This window comes from Pollachius pollachius, assembly GCF_949987615.1.
Source record: "Pollachius pollachius genome assembly, chromosome: 3".
NCBI classification, from domain to species: Eukaryota; Metazoa; Chordata; class Actinopteri; order Gadiformes; family Gadidae; genus Pollachius; species Pollachius pollachius.
Genome location: NC_136936.1, coordinates 50,838,750 through 50,861,714, shown reverse-complemented (window position 1 = coordinate 50,861,714; position 22,965 = coordinate 50,838,750). Strand labels below are relative to the sequence as shown.

General features: G+C 52.0%; 2 protein-coding genes across 4 annotated transcripts; one reads left to right on the top strand and one right to left on the bottom strand.

Moving 5' to 3' along the window:
- The first annotated feature begins 45 nt into the window (after positions 1-45).
- ino80da (INO80 complex subunit Da) lies at positions 46-10,714 on the top strand. 2 transcript variants are annotated; one of them, XM_079733253.1, is made up of 10 exons: positions 46-531; positions 2,171-2,417; positions 2,842-3,704; positions 4,169-4,271; positions 4,380-4,604; positions 4,944-5,056; positions 6,811-6,944; positions 7,384-7,616; positions 7,997-8,154; positions 8,574-10,714. In XM_079733253.1, the coding sequence occupies exons 2-10, from the start codon at positions 2,200-2,202 to the stop codon at positions 9,629-9,631; spliced, it is 3,105 nt and encodes a 1,034-aa protein (XP_079589379.1). In that variant the 5' UTR covers positions 46-531; positions 2,171-2,199; the 3' UTR covers positions 9,632-10,714. The 2 variants fall into 2 exon arrangements, with proteins under 2 accessions (XP_079589379.1, XP_079589380.1); XM_079733254.1 differs by lacking the exon at positions 46-531 and adding an exon at positions 987-1,190.
- A 1,633-nt stretch (positions 10,715-12,347) lies between these two features.
- On the bottom strand, positions 12,348-22,309 carry LOC307072993 (serine/threonine-protein kinase 24-like). Of its 2 annotated transcripts, none has more exons than XM_079732631.1 (12): positions 21,875-22,309; positions 21,628-21,789; positions 19,017-19,247; positions 18,766-18,822; positions 18,555-18,663; positions 18,046-18,203; positions 16,839-17,024; positions 16,498-16,643; positions 15,845-16,004; positions 15,663-15,731; positions 15,024-15,145; positions 12,348-14,789 (listed from the first exon to the last, which is right to left on the bottom strand). In XM_079732631.1, exons 2-12 carry the CDS (start codon positions 21,667-21,669, stop codon positions 14,756-14,758), a joined length of 1,314 nt encoding a protein of 437 aa, XP_079588757.1. In that variant the 5' UTR covers positions 21,670-21,789; positions 21,875-22,309; the 3' UTR covers positions 12,348-14,755. The 2 variants fall into 2 exon arrangements, with proteins under 2 accessions (XP_079588757.1, XP_079588756.1); XM_079732630.1 differs by having other exon boundaries at positions 21,628-21,771.
- Between the last annotated feature and the right edge of the window lie 656 nt (positions 22,310-22,965).

Here is a 22,965-nt window from a genome sequence, read left to right as displayed (position 1 = left end):
CGCAGACTGAGTGGCAGAGTTGGTCTTCACAGAGAAGATGACAGCCGTGGTCCATGTGGAGGTTACAACTTCACGCCGTTTGGAATCCTCACTGACAATGGTGACAGGGTGCACAACTTGACCTGCACGATGGAGACACGGCTGTCGCCTGCACACCGTGGCACTGCGCTCGGCAGTGATAAAATCGCACTTCCTAAGTGCTGGGGCTTTCACAAAGTTGAATTTCCAACATGGTAGAAGAGGTTGTTGTTTTGCCCCGGACTGTTGTCATGTCCCCGCAGTGCCTGTAGTGGTGCTGTGAGGAGCCGCCGTGGACTCGACTCTAAATCCTCGGCAGCCCCCCTACTGCAAATATTTGTTGTGGATAATCAAAATTTAGGTGCATCTGTATTTGAAAATATATTGAGTTGGATGAAGATCGCCGATATTCTCCTGATATCTGTGGTCTCGATGCACCGATAGCCGAGCTGCTTCTAGGAGACGTTCCGTCTGTCTGGAGCGAACACCGTACACAGCCTAGACCAGTTCAAGGTAAGCCACAGCGCTCACAGCCTCGGTCTCGATTTATAACAGGCCGGTTTTGCGGGACATCAGTCCTGTAAGCGAAGTACTCGAGGACTGGCTTCTGAAGCTTTGAGGCCTGTTTTGGCGGCGCTGGGTTAATTGTATATCGAAAGGAGGACATAGAAAATGCAGTATTAGTCTTCTTAAAATACACTTTGTACAGTTAATAAATCAACATGCAGGACCGTATATACGCTAAATCAACGGGTTGAATGGAATCCCCTCAACCGGAATGAAGGGTACTTATTAAGGCCTTGTGATTAAGGCCTCGGCCGTCCGCTACGGGGCCTTTTTTTTTAAAGATATTTTGGTAACAAAAATAAATAATGTTTGTCCGCCTTTTATTTATCTGGTAAACAATATCGATTATGAATTTTACATGGACGTTTTCAAACTGCATAATACACCCAAAGTACATGTTTCTAGTGTAGTCATCCGCTGATGTTTCCGTTTCCTGGTTAGCTACCGCCTACTGTGTTGTGTTTTTAGCTTTGTTAGCTACCTAGGGTTAGCTTCCAAGCGCCGCTTGGATTGTACGCCAATACGTCTATCAACAAGATAAGAAGCCACCCAACAGTTATGGGCAGTTGACTACAAATAAATGATTTAGATTTAGATTTCCTTGGGTAAGTTGGCTGTGCCAGCTGTGTGTGGTGTAATGAGGCTAGTTGGCTAACGTGAGGTAATGTTGCTAATAGCCAGCTCTGTGGTCACCTCAAGACAACAATATTATGCATATTATTAAAATAGTCATCCAACTAGATGTACATGTGATTATTTGGAAATTTCATAAAACGCCGTCATGCATAATGTATCGCTTCTAGTTACGATTGTTGTAATAAAGTGTTTTAGCTAGTGTTGAATCAATTATAGCGTAATGCTGGTCACAGTTCAGTCATACGACTATACTGCATGAGTAGTACACATGCTTATTATACATAGAATACATAGATGCATACAGTTTAAGTTGTGTATGTATATCATATTTATATACAATTCATGCAGTATTCATATATATTATATACATGCATAGGTATTATACATACATACACTTAAGTCATATGTATGTGTATTCTGCATGAGCTTTCACATCACTACTTAAACAATCTTAAAAAAGTTGGCGTTAACTGACATTTAAGTTAATGTCACTTTTGTTAGATATGTATTTTATAATGCACACATTACACTAGAAACATGGGTCACTTGAGTAGGTAGTTAAGAAATGGTTTGCAAACTCGAGCTCCAAAATGCAAATTAAAGTACAATCAGGTACATGTCTGTGCAGCAATTACAACTTCCTTTCCATAACGATGTTGCCGATCTACAAGTTAACTACGCATCAGAAGTTCAAAGATATTGCTTTATCGCAACTGTCCTATAAATGTGATCTTTTACGATATCTCTTGTGTTCTAGGCCTCTAGGCAATATTTGACTGCAACAGTAAGAATTTCTTCTTGTGTTCACCCGTGGCATGTATGTTATCCTATCTGTATTTCTTTCCCTGCGCATCTACATAGGTTTCTCTGACACTTCTAATAAATGTAATGCATGTGATGTATACATTTTAAGCGTGTCTCTGATTTGTTCCCAATTTTTTCCCATCAGCTGATGTTTTCAAGGACAAGAGTCACGTGATGTATGAAGGCAAACACATACACTTCTCGGAGGTGGACAATAAGCCATTGTGCTCCTATAGCCCTAAGCTCTGCAAGCAGCGAAGACTCAATGGCTATGCCTTCTGTATCCGGCATGTCCTGGAGGATAAGACCGCCCCCTTCAAGCAATGTGAATATGTGGCCAAGTACAACAGCCAACGATGTACCAACCCCATCCCCAAGGCAGAGGACCGCAGGTGCTTATGCATCAATATTGACATGAATATGATATGATGCGTTGTGTTCACTCTGCAGGGCTCGGCCCTCAGAATGGGATTTATTCATGAGATATTCCTTCGGTGATATTCTGCCATTGATGACTCAAGAGCGTTCCAGTACTGTAAAATCCATAACCTAGGCCAAAGAGAACTATTCCACGTCGAGAACCACTGTGGCACTTTCATACGCAACAATGTCCTCCCATAAAGACAAATCATTTCATGATTGACTTCTAAACAAACACTAAAGAAACATGTCTACCAACATAATTACCAACATGCCAAGGCACCTATGCTACCAACATAGAGGCGGTCATGTCGACGTGGCGTCGCGATGTACAAGCCCTGTGCAACGGTATCCGTGTGTGACGTAAACATACTGCTGTGTTTGTTTTGTGCACAGATACTGCAACAGCCACCTGCAGGTCCTGGGCTTCATCCCCAAGAAGGAGAGGAAGAAAAAGCACGAGGCCCTGGAGGACATGCGCTCCCGGCCTCACCTGGAGTCGGTGGCCCTCAATATCACGGTCCCCTCGCTCACTCTGAAGGTCCCCAACGGTGTCCTGGAGGAGCTCCCGGCCTCCCCGCCATGCTCGCGCCTGCTGCCCCTCGCGGACGCTGATCTCCTGGACCCCTTCGCCTTTTCCGAGGAGGACACCGACGCGGAGGGCATGGGCGTTCCTCGGAGAAGTGCCTCGGTTCGTAAGAGACCGCCCAACCACCGACTGTTGCTCCATCAGAAACTCCACCATGACACTGAGCTTTTCCCGCCGCCCCCAGAGCACTTTAGCCCCTCCTCCCGCGTCCACACGGCCCCCACCAACAGCCACCTCCCCCGCCAGCATTCAGGACATCATCACCACCCTCATCACCACGTTCAGCAGCAGCCGCCGCCGCCGCCGCCGCCGCCGCAGCAGCAGCAGCACGCCAACGTGCCGCCCTTTTTCCTACCAGGACAGCCGCAGGGTTTATTATGCAATCCAGTACCACCTCAGACACCCAACTTTCTGCCTCCGGGGCTGCCCCCCACCGCAGCGGCCAGCCCGACACAGAGCTCTGGGCCGTCCCTCGGTAGGAAGCCCCCCTTCACTGCCCCCCACCTGCCTAGCAGCTGCAAGGAGGGGCCGAGCGCCGCCCAGAGGCACGTGGTGGTCATGCGGCCAGCGGGCTTCTCGCCGCCCCCGGCCTCCCTCAGCCGGCTGCAGCACCTCGTGCAGCTCTGCGCCAAGCGACGCCAGGACCACGGAGACCTCTTCCCCCATCTAGGTGCCTCCCTTTATGAGTCTTTGGGTTTTGAAGGGTGTCTGGGTCCGAAGGGGTTAAGAAAGGCAGCGTTCTCTTAGGGCTGGAAAAAATCGTAATCACGATTATTTTGGTCGATATTGAAATCACCATTATTCAAACGATTATTTTTGAGTTTGAAAACATGATGTATTTATTCAGCAAGTGTCTCCCAAAAAACACTTTGTAACTGAGAACTCTGAAATTGCGCCTTTTTAAAAATACACAAAATGGTAAAAGATAAAATGTTGAAATCTAAAATACTGTACAGATATTGATTCAGCTGTTCTGCACTTTCTATAAAACATTTAATGAAGAAAAAAAAGTAAAAATTTAAATTAGATTCTAATAGTGTTGTGATCGTTTGACGCTAAAATCGCCCAGCCCTACGTCCTCTCCAGTGTAGCTGTGGGGGTGTGGCCGGGCCGCTCTAACACGCTCTCTTCCAGGCCTGGACTGGTCGGAGGACAGCGGCGAGGACGACGTGGAGCAGGAGGACGCCGACCTGGAGAGGGATCGGCCGTTCCCCAGCTCCTGGAGACCGCAGGACGGGTAAGGGCAGCAGCCGGCCCTAACGCATCATGATGGGATAATACTGGAGCTTCTGATGGCCATGCGCTTGTGATGCGTGCTTGATGGTTGCTTGTCTTCTGACCGCAGGTTGGAGGAGTCGGGGCGCTCCTCGCGGAGGACGCGGCTGCTGAGGCTCTGCTCGTACCTCCAGGAGAAATACAAGCACATGTGCCGGCAGGAGAGGGCCAGCATGCGCCAGAAGAGATACCGCTATGCCTTCCGCAAAGCCCTCCTTCACGCAGCCAGCAAGGACCCCAACTGTGCTGGGCAGCTGATCCAGGAGCTCCACAACTTCTCCAGCACTTCCACAAGGTGCGCAGCACTGTCTTTGTGTCTCGTGACAGTTGTGACGGCCTCTGATTGAGCTTTTCATTGGCTTATTTGCAAGTAACATTCAAGCTTGTTTTCTTGGTAGATGCTTCTGCTATGTACCGTTTAGTAGTCTTTGCATCCAATCCTTTTATTAAATGTTAAAAGCAATTAGGAGAAAAAAACCCTCGTTAAAAGATGGTGATATGAAGACTGTATGATGATGACCTACCGCACCGTGTTTAAACGTAGAACTGTTGGACATCTTACCGGACACGGTGCTCCAATGCACCTTGATGTGATGGGTTTCACTGAGCCCTGGTTTGATGCTTCCCTCTCCAGTGCCGGTCCCGTGGGGCAGCCCCACACCGTAGAGGCAGGGCTCTGCAGTGGCAGCACCAAGGGCCTGGCCTGTTCGGGCAGCGCCCTGCCCTTCACCCGCCACTGCTTTCAGCGTATCCTTGACCTGCCTCCGGAGCCGCACTCACCACCACTCACTCACCACCACGCACTCACCACCACGCACTCACCACCACGCACTCACCACCACGCACTCACCACCACGCACTCACCACCACGCACTCACCACCACGCACTCACCACCACGCACTCACCACCACGCACTCACCACCACGCACTCACCACCACGCACTCACCACCACGCACTCACTACCACGCACTCACCACCACGCACTCACCACACGCACTCACCACCACTCACTCACCACCACGCACTCACCACCATGCACTCACCCCTCTCACTCACCACCACACTCACCACCACGCTCTCACCACCACGCACTCACCACCACTCACTCACCACCACGCACTCACCATCACGCACTCACCACCACGCACTCACCACCACGCACTCACCACCACGCACTCACTACCACGCACTCACCACCACGCACTCACCACACGCACTCACCACCACTCACTCACCACCACGCACTCACCACCATGCACTCACCCCTCTCACTCACCACCACACTCACCACCACGCTCTCACCACCACGCACTCACCACCACTCACTCACCACCACGCACTCACCATCACGCACTCACCACCACGCACTCACCACCACGCACTCACCACCACGCACTCACCACCACGCACTCACCACCACGCACTCACCACCACGCACTCACCACCACGCACTCACCACCACGCACTCACCACCACGCACTCACCACCACGCACTCACCACACGCACTCACCACCACGCACTCACCACCACGCACTCACCACACGCACTCACCACCATGCACTCACCACCACGCACTCACCACCACGCACTCACCACCACGCACTCACCACCACGCACTCACCACCACGCACTCACCACCACTCACTCACCACCACACTCACCACCACTCACTCACCACCACACTCACCACCACTCACTCACCACCATGCACTCACCCCTCTCACTCACCACCACTCACTCACCACCACTCACTCACCACCACTCACTCACCACCACTCACTCACCACCACTTACTCACCACCACGCACTCACCACCACTCACTCACCACCACTCACTCACCACCACTCACTCACCACCACTCACTCACCACCACGCACTCACCACCACTCACTCACCACCACGCACTCACCACCACTCACTCACCACCACTCACTCACCACCACTCACTCACCACCACGCACTCACCACCACACTCACCCCTCTCACTCACCACCACTCCACCACCACTCACTCACCACCACCACACATCATCTGCTGTGTGGACAGGAATGCGCTCAGTAATCCATTCAGCGTGTAGGAGATAATATGTATGTTTATTTTTCCAGAAAGATGTTTCATTGATCTGGGTGTTCTGGGTTAATAATTAAGTGCGTAATGACTGTTTTACTCGGCATATACTGGTATAGATACAGAGGACTATTGATCCGGGATGGTGTGATTGGTTACAGTGGCCCAGCTCAAGCCAGAAACATCAAATATATAGAATAGAAGGAATGCAACTAGCAACAGCAACACGAAATGCAGCATAATATAAATATTAAATATTGATAAAGTAGCTTCAGAAAATGAAATTGATATTGCTGGGATATTGCTGGGATATTGCCGGGATTTTGCTGGGACATTGCCAGGACATTGCCGGGACATTGCCGGGACATTGCAGCGACATTGCAGGGACATCGCTGGGACATCGCAGTGTTTCCTTAATGGATCTCCCCAGACATCCTGTTGAACCACTCTCAGCAGCTCTTCTCCAGCTGCACCGCCAAGTTTGCAGACGGCCAGCAGTGCGCCATCCCGGTGTTCGACATCACCCACCAGACCCCTCTCTGCGAGGAGCACGCCAAAAAGATGGTGAGCACCGCTGCCCTCGTGCCTGGGGCTGCACTTTATCCTGAGCAGCTTGTAGGGGTTAGAGCAGGTAGGGGGTCGTTTCTGGCTAATCAGGCAGACAGGAAGGCCACGGAAGGGGTCCTACGATAAAGATGGGATGACCTTTTGAAAGGGGAATTGTATAAGCTTTGTATAAGTTATTGTATATTGTATAAGTCTTGTTTGGATAAAAGCGTACGCCAAATGCCCTAAATGTAATTGTTTTAATATGTAATTGTTTTAATGTATAACCCTGGAGTTGTTTTTATCTTCCAAATGGTCATATCCCTCCGTCATTGGGTCGAGGCCGGAGTTCATATCGGACCTAGTGCCTTTGAGCAACCGAGGCCTCGGCAGGTGTTCAGCAGGTCCACCCGGCCTGGAGGTGCACTCTGACGCCCGTCTCCTTCCCCTCTTGTAGGACAACTTCCTGCGCGGGGACGGCAACCGCCGAGTGCAGCACCAGCAGCAGCAGCAGCAGCAGCAACGCAAGCCCCGCAAGAAGACCAAGCCCCCGGCGCTCACCAAAAAACACAAGAAGAAGAAGAGGAGAGGCCCCCGCCGGCCCCAGAAGCCCATCCCCCCAGCGCTGCCCCAGGGGAACCTTGGGATGCCTTCCACCAGCCTCTCGCTGCCCTCCCAGGCCAGCATCAGGTGTGTGGTGTGGGGCCGTGGGGCGGGCATTACTCCACCATATTATCCTGGGAATTAAATGAGGAAATTGTCTTAATACTACTGTAGGGATACTCGATTCAAGGACTAATTACCACGTTAAAAACTAATGTTTCCGGTTCACCGTTGGCTCTCCAACGTCACGTTGCGTGAAGCGGTTGTACTGGAGAACTTTTGACAAGTATATGAGCAAAGTATCAAGTCGAGTACTGTTATCGGCATCCCTACTAAATACCATATGGCGGTACCACATTTTATTACAATCCTGTGAATAAATGTTAACAACCATTATTCATGATTGTATTGAGGATTGTATTCATGTGTCCATGAGGTAATAGGAGGTGTATTCATGTGTCCATCAGGAGTGCCTCTACTCCCGACCTGAGTGCAGACGAGCTTCCTGATGACATCACCAATGAAATAGCCGACATTCCAAACGACCTGGAGCTGAACCAGGAGGACTTCTCGGACGTCCTGCCGCGGCTCCCAGACGACATGCAGGTCTTTGACCTGTTTGAAGGTAACCGCCTGCTGCCGCGTCCGGAGGCTTTAGGCGGGATGAGGGCTTCACTCCGGTATGCTCCTGGCTGAAATGACCTCGGAATACGGTTATATCTCAGGAATGTTCCGAAAAACGTCAACATGGTAGAAAATATAGAAAGAAATGTGCTTGTTCTTGTACGGTGCCTGTTCCCCAAGTAGGGTAAGGATTTAGTTGAATGCGTATGTTTCAGCGGCTGGGTTTCTGTGTATTCATGTTATCCATACGATCAGACGATATCTTCTGAACGCGTAATCGTTCACCGAGGCTTTAAATGATTTACGGTAACCCAACCGGGTATCGCCGTCATGATGTGTTTTCTTACCGACGCACACGGCGGAACGGTCCCCCCCCGTCGTACGCTTCCTGTCCAGACCTGTGTGGCTCTCCTCCCCCAGGGAAGAACGGGGAGCTGCTGCCCACCACGGAGGAGGCGGAGGAGCTGGTGCGGGCGCTTCAGGCCATGGGTTCCTACCCCGACTCCCTGGTGTGCCTGAGCTCCATGGGGGACCTGGCCTCCCCCGAGGGCGTGGACCACCGGGCCATGACGGGGTTCTCCGGGCCCCCCCAGCCCGGGGCCATGGGCGACCTGCTGAACGGCCGCATGCCCCCGGAGAACTTCCCCGGCCTGGAGCTGGAGGCCAGCCTGCTGCAGGCGGGCGGCGCCCACCACCACCACCACCACCACCACCACCACTTCCCCCCGCCGGCGCCGCCCTCGTCGCTGCCCTCGGCCCCGCCCCCCGGCGCGGGCGCCAGCCTGACCTCCGTGGCGGTGTCGTCGGCGGCGGCGGCGGCGGCGGCGGCCTCCAGCCCCGCCCTCCTCTCCCAGAGCTCCCTGACGGAGCGGACGTTCCCCCGGACGCTCCCCTCCCAGGGCCACGCCTGCAAGCCGGCGGCGGCCCCGCCCCCAGCGCCGCCCCCGGGCGGCCACTACGGCGGCGAGCACGTGGCGCCGCCCTACAGTGACCACATCTCCCCGCCCGGCGCCTCCCTGCTGGAGGCGCCGCTGGGTGGGGGGCCGTGCCCGGCGCGCCCCCCCTGGAACAGCCTCTCCGTCTCCATGGGCGAGCCCTCGCCGTTCGGCCACCTGACCTGCGTGGAGGGCCACCTCATCTCCACCTCCCTGTCCACGCCGCCCGCCGCCGCCACGCATTCAGTGACCCTCCAGCCCATGGCGGCCCTCTCAGCGACCCCCCAGCGCGCCCCGCCCGGCCGCTCCCCCTCCCTCTCCCCGGCGGGGGGGCACGACCTCCTGACCTCCACGCAGCCCAAGCAGCAGCTGCCTCAGTTCAGCGCCGCCTTCGGCCACCAGCTGGCCCCGCCCCCCAGCGGCCTCCCCAAGGACGTGCAGCCCAGCCACAGCTCCACCGCCCCCCCCGCCGGCTGCTCCCAGGCCAGCGCCACCGGGGCTAGTGCCAACAGCGCCCCGCCCCCCTTCCCCCAGAGCAACTGAACACGGGCTGCCTCCCCCCCCCCCCCCGCCCCGGGACGGGCCCCGGCCCCCACCCACCTGAGGCAGGAGGACGTCCACTCTCTGGCCCTCGGTCCCTGTCTTCATCTGCTCCAGGCGTCGTGGTAACGGTGCACAATTGTCCTGATTTAAATTTGATATTGTTTTTTTTGCACAGCTTATTTGCCCCATTTTTTTCCTTTTTTTTTTTTTTATCGGCAGCCATCTGCTTCCCCTTCAGGGATGAGTCTGTTGGCGCTGAGGTCAGGCCCTGCAGCCCCATGGTTCGACCAGCAGGGGGCAGCGTGGAGGAGTCGGTCTGTGAACACGCGGGTGTGAATGACCTTTAGAGATTAATCCCAACTTAGTGATAAACGCAGCGCTTCGGAATCCATTCACTTAAACGCCTCAATCAACGACTTGTTTTCTTATTCTCCGGTCAGCTCCTGTTCCACAACGATTGACCGTATCCTGCCTTGCTTCTCATGTGATCGTACCCAACCCCGCTCTCTCAAACCCCCACCCCACTCTCTCAAACCCTCCTCACCCCCCCCCTGGAAAGACGGAGTATAGTTCGTGATGTTTGTGACCCATAACGATTACCGCGACGCTCTAACCGGTATCATGAAATTTCTGTCGAGCTTTCCCACGAACGGAACATTCACCAAGCTACTTTTAAACGGCTCTTTTTATATTGTGCGTGTGTAAATATATAGCGGATTGTTTTTATCAGTTTGTCCGGACAGACTTTGACCTCACCATAGGCCGCGGGTCTCCATATTGGTGGCCTCATAAGATGTGCTAGTAAATCTGGTTTCCTAAAGCAATAAATCCATGGTCATACTCTCTCTAGTACCGTGAGGCGTAGGGTTGGTCTCCTCCTAAATGTAGCAGGCCGCTGTGGACCAGGACAACGTTTGGACCTATATTACTGTCATAAGACCTTTCTCTCTCTCTCCGTCTCTAAGTCTGCTCAGCTTCTGATACACTAGAATAGACCATCAGGTCTCCAGGGTCGTACCACATAGAGGGCGAGCGCCCAGCGGTGGGGTTTGTGCTAATCGGGGTACACGTGTAATCATGCCAGTGTGGGGGGGGGGGGGGGGGGGGGGGGGGGGGGCGGTAAAGTTTCAGCTGTGGACCCCCACTGAGAACAGCCCGGCCTACCTGATCAGTGGATCACTGCTTACCGGTGTGGTTTTGGTGGGTGGAGGGGAATGGGGACCCCCACGTCTGAGGAGATGTGGGGGTCCCCGGTGATAGAGGTGGGGGCGACCGCATGACGTAGGCTACAGCACTGTGTGGCTCTCTGGAGGCGTGAGGATCAGGTGGCTGTAGGGTCAGTGATGCATGGTAACCTGAGCGGGTTCTTTCTTAAAAACAATGTTTCAGCAAAGCGGGGGTCCTCTCGCCGGGGGTCCCGTCAGGTGAGCTCTCCTGCAGCAGTTCCACCACCATGCGTCGCGGTTCTTCTTTTAAACTATTCAGACATTGTTGAGTATTAGGTCTATAGAGTAGCAGTCTATTGCATCGGGGGTCCGTTGATGAATTATTGATCAGCGATGGATTGAAGTTGTTTGACCAGTGGAACGTGTTTGGTGGAACGTGTCTTGTTAATTAATGGCTATCAAAATGTTTGTGCACTGTGTGGGTAGGATCCGTTGTCGTTCCCCCCCCCCCCCCCCGTTCTGATAGGCCGTCAGGAAGGTACTTTTGATAGCTATTAAACCCCAGCAGGACGCTCCCTCTCTACGTCTGGGCCTGCATGGAGGCGACCGGTCACAGCGCGGTCTCCGCGGCAATCCCGACTCGGTCGGAGGCGGCAGATCCAAGACGAACACGCATTGCATACGCTCATTTTATTTCGGGTTTCTGTGCAGCAGACGGGTGTGGATCTGTCGCGTTCATATTTATTTTGAACAGGACTAGACGAGGCCGCCGGTGTGTCACATGTCCCCCACCCCACCCAGAACTGTCTTTTGCCTTTTCGCTTGCAATCTCACCCAGCCAGTCGTCCCGTCACTATCAGCGCTCAGTGTCCCTCGAGTCCAGTCCCACCTGTGAGAAGGCCCAGCTCTTTCTCCTGGTTCCAAAGAGGCAACACATTACTAAAGTGTCCACGCGTAGCGCCGCCGGAGGTGACGACAGGCTTTCTCCAGAAGGGCAACACACAGTGCTCCTGAAATTCAGGTTGGATTGAATGTTCCTTGGGTTTGGGCAATCAAGGCAATACTGCTGTATTCACATCGCATGGAAACGAGTGGCTCCCCCGACACACATAGAACAACAATTAACAGGGCTTGTAGGCAATTGTAACTGCTTGAAATCAGAGATGGTTGACAAATTCCTATACTCATTGAATGTACTGTATTACTGTTTTTAAAGATGATAGGATGAGCTAATATTCTAGTCACATTTTGTTATCGGTCTTTGTTTAATTTGTCTAAGGTATTTTTTGTATACAAAGGTTTACATTTTTATGTATATTTTTCTTGTGTACAAATTATGTAATATGTGTATAAACACTGTATGAATATCTGTATATAGTGTGAGAAATTTGACCTTGTTTTTTGGATGTACAAATAAAAGTTGCTGTGAGGTATTGGCTGATATTCTCATGCTTTGTTCTTTTAATTCACTTGTAATTCTTTGGCAAGTCGACAAAGGCACGTCAAATAGAAAATGTCTACGTTGACTGTTGAAGAAATGTAACATCAAATTTGTATTAGAACTTTATTGATCCTCAATCATTTCAAAACTCTGAACACCTTGATGACGAAAAACAAGTTAACCCTGCTCCAAAAACTGACTGCAATGTTACAAACTCGTACATATTTTAGAGATGGGTACCCCACAATTATTGCGACATCAAAAAAACATGTTAATCTTAATAGTTTTTTTGGATCATGAAATGTTTTTAATTTTTTGCCACTACTGAGCTCAACTAACAAAACCGGAGTATTCAAATACGGCCAAGTTAAAGATCTTGTTTATATCCAGAAGAAAATACAAAGTGCAAAACTACAAGTATGAGCAGGAGCAAATGATGTTTGAGATACTTGGCTGTGAAGCCATGGCACGTAAATCATCTCATGACAAGTGTTATGTCGAGATATGACTGAAGGAACTTGCCGAAAGGAAACAATTGACCAATAGCAATCACCGATCCTCACACCACGTCCTCACTGCTCCTGTTCTGCAGCACCATATACTTCCGCCTCATTAAACTTGTTTGATCTGGTTACTCATTTTCCTCCAATTAAATTGTGTAAATTATGTCGTTAGTGAACAGCACAGGACAGAAAGTTCAAATGTTTTCGGCCACAGGAATTTAGCAGGTTGACGTTTCGTTTACCAATAATGTCGACAAAGAAAACCCAATCACCACCTAAAACAACACTCAGCAAGACGCAGAAATTTAGATAATCTAATCTCCCCTAATCGGCACGAAAGCATAAAGAAAGCTGCATCATCATCATCATAACACATGGAGAAGAAAAAAAAACCTTTTGCTCAATTCAAAAGCGGCTAATACTTAAACCCATCTATCAACCGATACTTCAGCCGTCATTAACTAAAGGATCAAAACCAGTGTTCAAGACTCGGGCGATCTCCGGCCTTGTATGCTACAACGCATACCGCGGCGTCACGCGTTCGCAGTCGAAGCGTTCACCGGCGCGTCGTTAGAAGAGCAGCATTGGACCCTCGCTGCAGCGCACACGTCTTCAAGAGGACCCCCACTGAAAGAACCACCAGGCCCCCGACCAACGCCCCCCCTCACGCAGATAAAGTGCCAAACTGCAGAACCAGCTCCGCAGCCGAAGCAGGCTCCGGAGGGACCGAATCCCGGGTAGAACGACACGGGATGCCTCATGCTACCGATGTATGGCTACTTTGCTTATCGTAAAAAAGGCATTTATAGTCTGTAATGTTAAGTGCAATTCAAGCGGAGGGCGGGTTGAGGAAAGCGACAGCACCTCTGCAACATGAGGGGAAGACGAGAGTCCGGTGACTTGGCTCAGGGGGAGCAGTGGAATGAATGAGCCAAGGGACCTCCTGGGATCCCATCAGTTAAACGCACGCCACTAAACAGGGGCGAGGAAATAAAAGGGTCAAATTAAGCAGCCTATAGTCCAGCATAGCTCAAGTCATCCTTGAAGCCAAAGGCCTGGAACACGCTATCCAGTGTTTTCATGGCTCCAGCCTTCTGTATACATTCTTCATCTTGATGGTAAAGGCCCAGCCACAGCAATAGAGTGAGAAACCAAACGGCCAACGGGACGTTAACACAACCGTCAGGGCGGGGGGGGGCGCCAAGCCCATTCAACAGAGCGGCTGGAGAGCTTCACATTAAGTCAAATCAAAAGCAGATATACAAAAGAAAGGGAATTGAGACGAGGGCCCCGAAAGAACGGCCTCTGAAGTGAAGCCGTCTCGAAACGCTCGCCTTGAAACCAACCAATCTACAGCTTGCATTTTGGCCATTTATAAACACAGTGATTTCTTTATATACTCACTCAATCTTTTCTCAGTACACATATATATATATATATATATATAGATATATATATCTATATTTATAAAAATGAGCTTATTTACATGTTTGTACAGCCCCCCCCCAATATAGCTCTGTTCATCTCCCAGACCACCTCATCCTCTAAGCATGATACCTGAGATTTAAATAGAACACTTCAATCTTCCCTCTCCACTGCACACACACACACACACACACACACACACACACACACACACACACACACACACACACACGACACGCACACAGCGACACGCCCCGTCACATGCCAACACACACACACCGACAGGCACACGCCAACACACACACGCCAACACACACACACACACGTCCGTCTGATGAGTTCCTCGGCGGGGGGGGCCGAGGGTTAAGACGCTGTGCAGAAGCCCCGCCCACATCCTCTGTAGCGTCCGCAGTGCGTCATAATCAGAAGCCCCCGGTCGGAGGAGGAGGAGGAGGAGGAGGAGGAGGGGTTCCCATAGTAACGCATCCGCTCGTCCCATGATTTGCTTCCGGGTGCCTGTCCTTGGAAGCTCCCCCCGCCAGCGGTGTCCAGGGAGATGGAGGAGGGCGTGGCCACATGAGGGCTCCGCCTACTGGGAGGAGCCAGACCTCGGCCGGGAATACCTGGGGGAACGTTTTAGGGGACACACACACACACACACACACAGTAGTGACGGTGGTGCAGGACGCGTGCTATATCTGAAGCTGAAGTTATGCAGCCGTTTACAAAGTCTGAACTGCTGAACACTGTTGGGAGCTTTAACCAGCATCGGCATGCTGTGAGCTACCGCGTTACCGGTCCACTGGTGCAGCCGGTGCGACCCTAGGATGGGACGGCGGGGAGGGAACACTGCGTACCTTTGAAGTCTCTGCAGCAGCTCGGACACCAGAGAGTCACATATCCCCGGGTACGACTCCTCGGCGGAGAAGATGGCCCCCTGGAGCTCCTCCGCCGCCCCGGGTTTACCGTTCCCCGTCAGCTGCAAGAGTCACTGCGTTAGGACCTGATGTCACTGTAAGAGTCACTGCGTTAGGACCTGATGTCACTGTAAGAGTCACTGTAAGAGTCACTGCGTTAGGACCTGAGGTCACTGTAAGAGTCACTGCGTTAGGACCTGATGTCACTGTAAGAGTCACTGCGTTAGGACCTGATGTCACTGCAAGAGTCACTGCAAGAGTCACTGCATTAGGACCTGAGGTCACTGTAAGAGTCACTGCGTTAGGACCTGAGGTCACTGTAAGAGTCACTGTGAGAGTCACTGTAAGAGTCACTGTGAGAGTCACTGTGAGAGTCACTGTGAGAGTCACTGCTTTAGGACCTGAGGTCAGCTGATGTCAATTCTATTCCTTTAAGGATTTAAAAATGATTTATGTACCAACGCTGATAATGACAGCGTAGGGCGAGCCAAGGCCCACCGGGTTTCAGACCCCAACCCTAGAACCGTTGACCCCCGACCCCTCACCCCCTCGTTATCCGTTCGATTGGACGATAATCACCTCAGAAAACAGCGGAGAGAAGATGGAGGCCAGGCTCTGAGACAAAGGCCTGCTCGGCATCTCCGGCTCCTGGACACAAAAAGAAAAGAGCAGGATGTTGGAAAACATGAAAACGTTCCTCTCGGTGGTAGAACGTTGTGGTTGTGGTGTGAAGGCAGCAGACGAAGGTCAGAAGTCAGCACCTGCTCCGGTTCGGCCTCCACGGCGGCCGGGGGCTCTACGGGGGCCGCGGCCGCTCCATTGGGGACCTTGTGGGGGTTCTGCTTGTTGGGCTTGATGGTGCCGAAGACCCAGTCGTCGCTGCCGTGGTCGCGGCTGCCGGACGCCTGGTCGTCTCGCTCGCTGCGTGGGAACAGGAAGGACGGACGGACACTGACGATGAGCTGCTGGGTGTGGACGGTCTTAGAGGACGTCAAAGGGCGATGACGGGATCACGCTTAAACTCCCGATCCTCTCGCAGCCTGGCCACTGCAACGCCGTTTAAGGTCCCTTACTACCGGTCAACTAGCGGTGTATGCTAGTTAACAGTAACATGCTAAGTCCCGCCGTCTCTCCCACCTGTCAACCCATGTAGCTTAAAGCCCCGCCCCCTCTCCCACCTGTCAACCCATGTAGCTTAAAGCCCCGCCCCCTCTCCCACCTCTCAACCCATGTAGCTTAAAGCCCCGCCCTTTCTCTCACCTCTAAACCCATTTAGCTGAAGTCCCGCCCTCTTTCCCCTCAAAACTGGTAGCTGAAAGTCCCGCCCCCTCTCTCGCCTCTCAACCCATGCAGCTGAAAGTCCCGCCCTCCCCCTCGCTCCTCTGCAGCCCCCCGCCCCCCCCGTTCCACTCACGAGTCCTCCTCGTCCGAGCTGGAGTCCTGGTGGGACTGCTCCGCCTTCCAGCGCTTGTACTTGTCCGTCAGCTCGGCCAGGTAGGAGGTCTTCTTGGCGTGTCTCACGATCAACTTGTGCTTCAACAACTCTTTGGCGGTGGGCCTCTGAACACACAACACAACCCGTGAACATGAGACTCAGACATGTGGCTGGCCTCTTAAAGGTGACCTACTATACCACCAGGTGTGAGTGTGATTTGCCGTTACACGCCATTTGGAAAAAGTGCCTCACCTGGTGGTATAATATGTCCCCTTTAAAAGGCACAGGCGCACTCGGTGCGCAACGCACGTCCAACTCACAAAGCTGGGCTCCTTGTTCAGGCAGGCCTCGATGAACTCCTTCAGGGGCTTGCTGTAGTTGCCCTCCAGGGTGGGGGGGTTGTTCTTGGGGATGAGGAACAGGACCTTCATGGGGTGCATCTCAGAGTGGGGCGGCTCCCCCTTGGCCAGCTCTATGGCTGTGATGCCCAGGGACCAGATGTCTGCCTGCAGGACACAGAAACAATTCTGGGCTCAAAACACCAAACTGGTCTGGTCCCGTCGGGGTCCGTTCCCCCTTCAACACTGGACCCCCACAGCTGACCGCTCCCCGTAGGCTGTGGGGGTCACAGCGTTAAGACCCGATGTCACCGTTCAACTGTTAAGGGCTGATTATGGTCCCACGTTCACGCAACGCAAGGGGGTTGCGGACCCCTTACGCCCTTGCGGACCCTCCTTGCGTCCACCGCAAGGGCCTGACGCGCGCCTCCCAAAAATTATAACCTTTCGCCGAGGCGACGCAGCAGCAAGGGCTGTGATTGGTCCGCTCACTAAAACCCGACGCAGAACCATAAAGGTTCACAACTGCGTCGGAGCGTCTGCGTGGTCGTTGTGTTGCGTGATCGTGGAGCCATCCCGGCCCTTAAGAGTCACTGCGTTAAGACCTGACGGCAGCTGACCGTTCGCCCAACCCGGGCGTGAACAACCCGGTGCTCTCCGGCTCTCAGTGCCCAAGCTGGGCAGCCCATTACAGGCCCAGCAGTCCTTCAGCAGTCCTGCGGCATTAATAATGCAGCGGTGAGCCGGGGGAGAGGCAGGCCGGGCGAGGACGGGCGGTCTGACATCAGTTGGAGCTGAAATCCCCTTCGGTGGTTTTGGACATAGGATGGCGTTTGGGGGTTTTGACCCCGGGAGATCAGCAAGTCACCGATCAAGGAAATTTTTTGTCTTCGCCCAAAATAACCCTGGTCATAATCAATTTAAATAACGTAAATGACTACTGATAACATGGTTTATATACCATGAGGATTTGGGCGTGGCCATAAACACAACCTTACATCAATCATTTAACTGACCCCCGGGGACTGAGGTCTGCCAACATCAGGAACAAAGGCCGCCCCAGGACAGATAAGGGAGGAACAGCTGCCTCACATGGGTATCAGTGTGAATAAAACGATACAAACTGAGGAACTGGAGCCATCCCTCACCTTGGGGCCATAAGGTAAGGGGGCGGAGCCTATATCCTGACCTTTGAGTCGTAGGCCGACTGCTTTATGACCTCGGGCGCCATCCAGAACGGCGTTCCCACGAAGGTGTTCCTCTTGATCTGCGTGTCCGTCAACTGCCCCGCCACGCCGAAGTCGGCCAGCTTCACGTCGCCCTGCTCCGAGAGCAGCACGTTGGCCGCTGGAGAACCACACACACACACACACACACACACACACACACACACACACACACACACATCGTTGGATTTGGATACAGGACACTAATGTTAATAGACGCAAACAAATCCAATACGTTGTCTGTAGAACGCAACATAAAACGCGTTGCAAGAATGTTAATTAATGCAACATAAATGTTCATTTAAGCGAGATCTATGTTAATAGACGCGTGCAACACAAAAAAGTTACGCAACAAACACACACCAGAGCTACATATAGCAGCAATAATCGTAATAAGATTACTTCCCCAAATCGTTCAGCACTACTCAAAGTGAAAGAATCAAACTAAATGTAACCCCTAGAGGACGCTCACCCTTAATGTCTCGATGGATCTTCTTCTCGGAGTGCAGGTATTCCAGGCCCTTCAGGATCTCTCTCAGGATGGTGGCTATCTGCGTCTCGTCCAGGGCCCCTGGCTCCAGCTAGGGGCGGTCCACACACAACGTTGTGTTTTAACACAGTGTTAAAGGACAGGCGATCTGTTCTAAGGTGTTCCAAGGTGACATCATATCTTTATGACTCACCAGATCCAGGGCAGACCCTCCTCCCAAATATTCCATAATGATCCATAATTTTGTACCCTGAAAAAGTCAAGAGAAGCAAGGATTCAGACCGCAGGCATTCACACACCCGCGGTGGAAGGCTAGAAGAACACAGTCCCAGTTTAATTACAGGGCTTAAAGTTCAGAGCCATCATGCTAAGCTCGTTAGACAGTGTTAGTTGACTTGGATACATACTTCACATCCTTACCACTAGGAGCTGAGCACAGCTTACCTTGAGGTAGGATCCGTAATACTTGGTGACGAAGGGGCTGTCACATTGGCTGAGCACCGTTATTTCCTGTTGAATGTCTTCTATCTCGTCTTCCGCTTCCTCCAGGTCGATGGTCTTGATGGCCACCACCTTCTGGGTGCGATTGTCGATGCCTTTAAAAACTTCTCCAAAGGAGCCTTTGCCTATCCTGTCCAGCTTGGTGAACAGCTCCTCTGGGTCGGCCGTGAAGTTCTGATCGGGGCGACAGGTCAGAAGAGAGAAACACAGAAAAATAACAGAATTGACTTAATTTGACTTAAAAACTGACTTAAAAACGTGGCAGGAAACTGTGCAGTAAGCAGCCGATTTCATGTGTGGTGGGAACTGCCTGCTGCTGCACTGTGGTGAACTGTGGTCGAAGAGATGGAAATCGCACAAGTGCAGCAGACCTCAACACAACGCCCTACATCCTGCAGAGAACTACGACCTGTGAACCTTTTCTCTGCCTCTGCCTTCCAAAGAAATGACTTATGTTGATATTCACTACATTGCAAACTCAGGGAAGAATCTACCAGAAAGTATCGCAACATGTCTGGCCGTCACAACTCATCAGAGCACGGCGAAAGCTCTGTCATGTGCGTACTATAAAAACCAAACGCACGTCGTCAGTGCTCTGTAGCGCGGCCCAAATGCTCAACAATTTCACATCCTTATTAATCGTGAGAACCTTGGGCACGGCGGGGTATGGAATCTTTCACTCCGGTTATCCATAACCGCCTTCTCGCTCAGCGCCGCTAATCCTAACACCGGCCCTGTTGTGCCTTGTTGATCAACAAAGAAGTCCTTTACATACATCGGTATTGGCTTTGGATTTTTGTACGAGCTCGGCCAAAGACCTGCCCACGAATGCAATGCACTTGTCTGAAACCTTTTCCAATGAGGGTAGACAGATGAAACACCTGCCAGTCTTCTGGCTGTGGTATCAGTGCTGGGCTGGGAGGCAGGCTGTGAGTACGTCCCAGTCCGGGCTTAACGACCTCCTGAATCAAGTGGATGTGTATAAATCGAGGCACTAAACCCTGACTTATTGATTTCACTAAAAGGCTTACTTCCTGACAGGCCATGAGGGGATTGATAGTAATTTATATGCCCACTACTTCAGCTTCCTTCTTATTCAGCTGTAAGTCAAAATGGCTTAAAATGTAAATCCTGCCACCGTTTTATAATTTGCATGACATAAACGAGGGATTTCAGAAATTAGGCCTCGTAAATAACTTTCTGTACACCAGTGCTAGACAAACACAATCTATCTAGGGCTAATGGGCTGAGGCGGAAACATGCATTCAGTATATTGAGGCTAAACATCTTAACCTGAGGCTGCAATGTCCCCCATACCGCGGTGCTTAGGCCCGGCTTGGCTCAGGGGCTTTGCCTTTCATAACTCCTGGGAGAATATCTCCCTGTAGAGGGCCACTAATGCACGGCTGGAACATACGGGAGAGAGGCGTCAACCCGTGGAGAGACGGAGTGGGCGTACAGGGGGGAGGAATGCTCCTTTTTTAGAGTGAGAAATCTATACAGAATCAACGAACAGAGAGAGAGAGTGAGAGAGAGAGAGAGAGAGACCCCCTCTCCAAAAGGAGAGCAGAGGCAGTAGTACCCCAGGCCTGTCATAATAACGGTGGGGGCAGTCATGCAGGTGGAAAGAAGCTTACAAAGAAAAAAAAAAAAGTGGCATGGGGCAGAGACAACATGGACACCGGGACCAAGTGATTACAAAATGTTTGAAGCTCCCTTGGTGTTTATCCAGTCAGCGGGGGCTACGGCCACAACCAAAGCTGCCTGAATCCCTTCCTCTAAAAGCATGCATTGGATCCCCACTCCCATCGGCCACCGCCCCCGACCTAGAGATGTGCGGTCCCTTTGTGCCCTGAGGCCCATCTCAAGCACTCGCTCCCTTAAATAATCTTGTCCAGATAGCTTTTCTATTGACCTCTGGTTTACATTATAACCACAATCACTAACAGGTCAACTTCCAAGATTGAAGCACACGGAACGAGGGCGGTGGAAAGCACAGCCTTGACTGTGGGGCCACGGCTTGCCCCGTCCCCTGTAGTCTTACATTGTGTGCATGGGGGGAAATGACCTAGTTTTCAGCCCTGTGTATTCTTCAGTCAGATTAAGGGCTGGCTCAGGTCGAGAAGGAGTTGATCATCACCTCACTGGTCGTTGTGTACATGAACCATGTTTATTATCTGTGAACGGGCATGGTGCTGGTGGAAACCCTACAGTAAATCACAATGAGCTGGATTAATCATTAATGCATCGCTTGAGACTTTAGACTCCATAGAGACCAAATAATTACACAGAGGGCGGGAGACACAGCAAGATAAACGTAACAAACCCTTCATAATGATTTAAAAGTAAGATCATGTTGACTAGTCTAGCAGACGGCAAACCTGCTAATTTTATTGTATTAAACCAACACAATAAAACTAGCAGCAGTTAGTGTGGAGGCACAGGCTGGGTCCAAAACAACACACACACGAACCTCTGTGAAAGTTTGCAATGCATCCTGCAGTCATACAACGTAATGTACACTTTGTAATGTACACAAGTGAGAAAGACTGACCTGTACCCCGGGCAGCCTGCCCTGCACCGGGCCGTGAGCCATGGCGTCGGAAGGGTTCAGAGCTCCTCACCGGGGGGCTCAGCGGTCCACACCGGGGGGCTCAGCGGTCCTCACCGGGAGCTAGGTGCTACTGGTCCGCGGTGCCTGTCCATACAATGACAGCTGTTGAGATCCGAGGATTAATCAGAGATATGGTTAGGGTGAAAGTCCTGACAACAACAACAGTGTGTGGGCGGTGGACCCGTACCTCCTCGGCCGTCTCTCTCTCCCCGGCCCTGCCTCTCTGCTCTCCTCGGCCGTGTCTCTCTGCTCTCCTCGGCCCTGTCTCTCTGCTCTCCTCGGCCGTGTCTCGCTGCTCGCCTCGGCCCTGTCTTTTTGCTCTTCTCTGCCCTGTCTCTCTGCTCTCCTCGGCCCTGTCTCTCTGCTCTCCGTGTCTCTCTGCTCGTCCCCCTCGGAGCTCCGCTAGCTACTTTAGCAGCTAGTGGGAGTTAGCTGTAAGGTTGGCGGATTAAACTATGCAGAAGTGCGTCGCGCACGCATTGCGCGATTTAGACGACTTGCGTTGTGTTCAAAGTAGTTCCCGTCCGGTTAGAAAACCAAAAGAAATAGCGAAGGAACCCCCACTATTGTGGAATGGTGTCGTTGCGGATCGTCCTCATCACTTTTCTGGACTACCTATGACGCCATCTTGATCGCTGTCGCTCGCTCATGTTTTGGGAGGACCAATCACAGCCGAGCAGAGGACCAATCACCGAGCAGAGGACCAATCACAGTCGGGCAAAAACAATAACAGCCCACGTGTCGACGCTCACGTACAGTCACCAAAAAGTGACACTTTATGAGCAGGGCCTACTTACAGTAAGTAGAAACCAATGGCCAAAGTGTAGGTGCTGCTAACCAGGGAGGGGAACTGCTCATTTTTTATTACAAGGAATCTATACAGAATCAACGAAGAGCAAGAGAGACTCCTCACCTACAAAGCCCCCGCCCCCCCATACCTCTCTAACCTTCTCCCCCGCCATACCCATGCCCGTTGTCTCAGGTCCGCTGATGTCAGTCTTCTCCACCCCCTCAGGGCCGACTTCCGGTCCTGGGGAGACAGAGCCTGTGCTGCAGCCGCCCCCTCCCTCTTACTCTGGACTGCCCTCCCCAACGACATCCGCAATGCCAGCACTCTTTCATCACTCACAACAGCCCTCAAAGCACACCTTTTCACCCTTGCGTTTAAGCTTTAAACTTTCAGTTTTGTTTGTTTGTTTTTGTTTTTATTTTGATAAGTATGACGTAGCTGCTATTTTGAAGCGCCCTTGAGCATTTGGAAAAGCGCCATATAAAGTT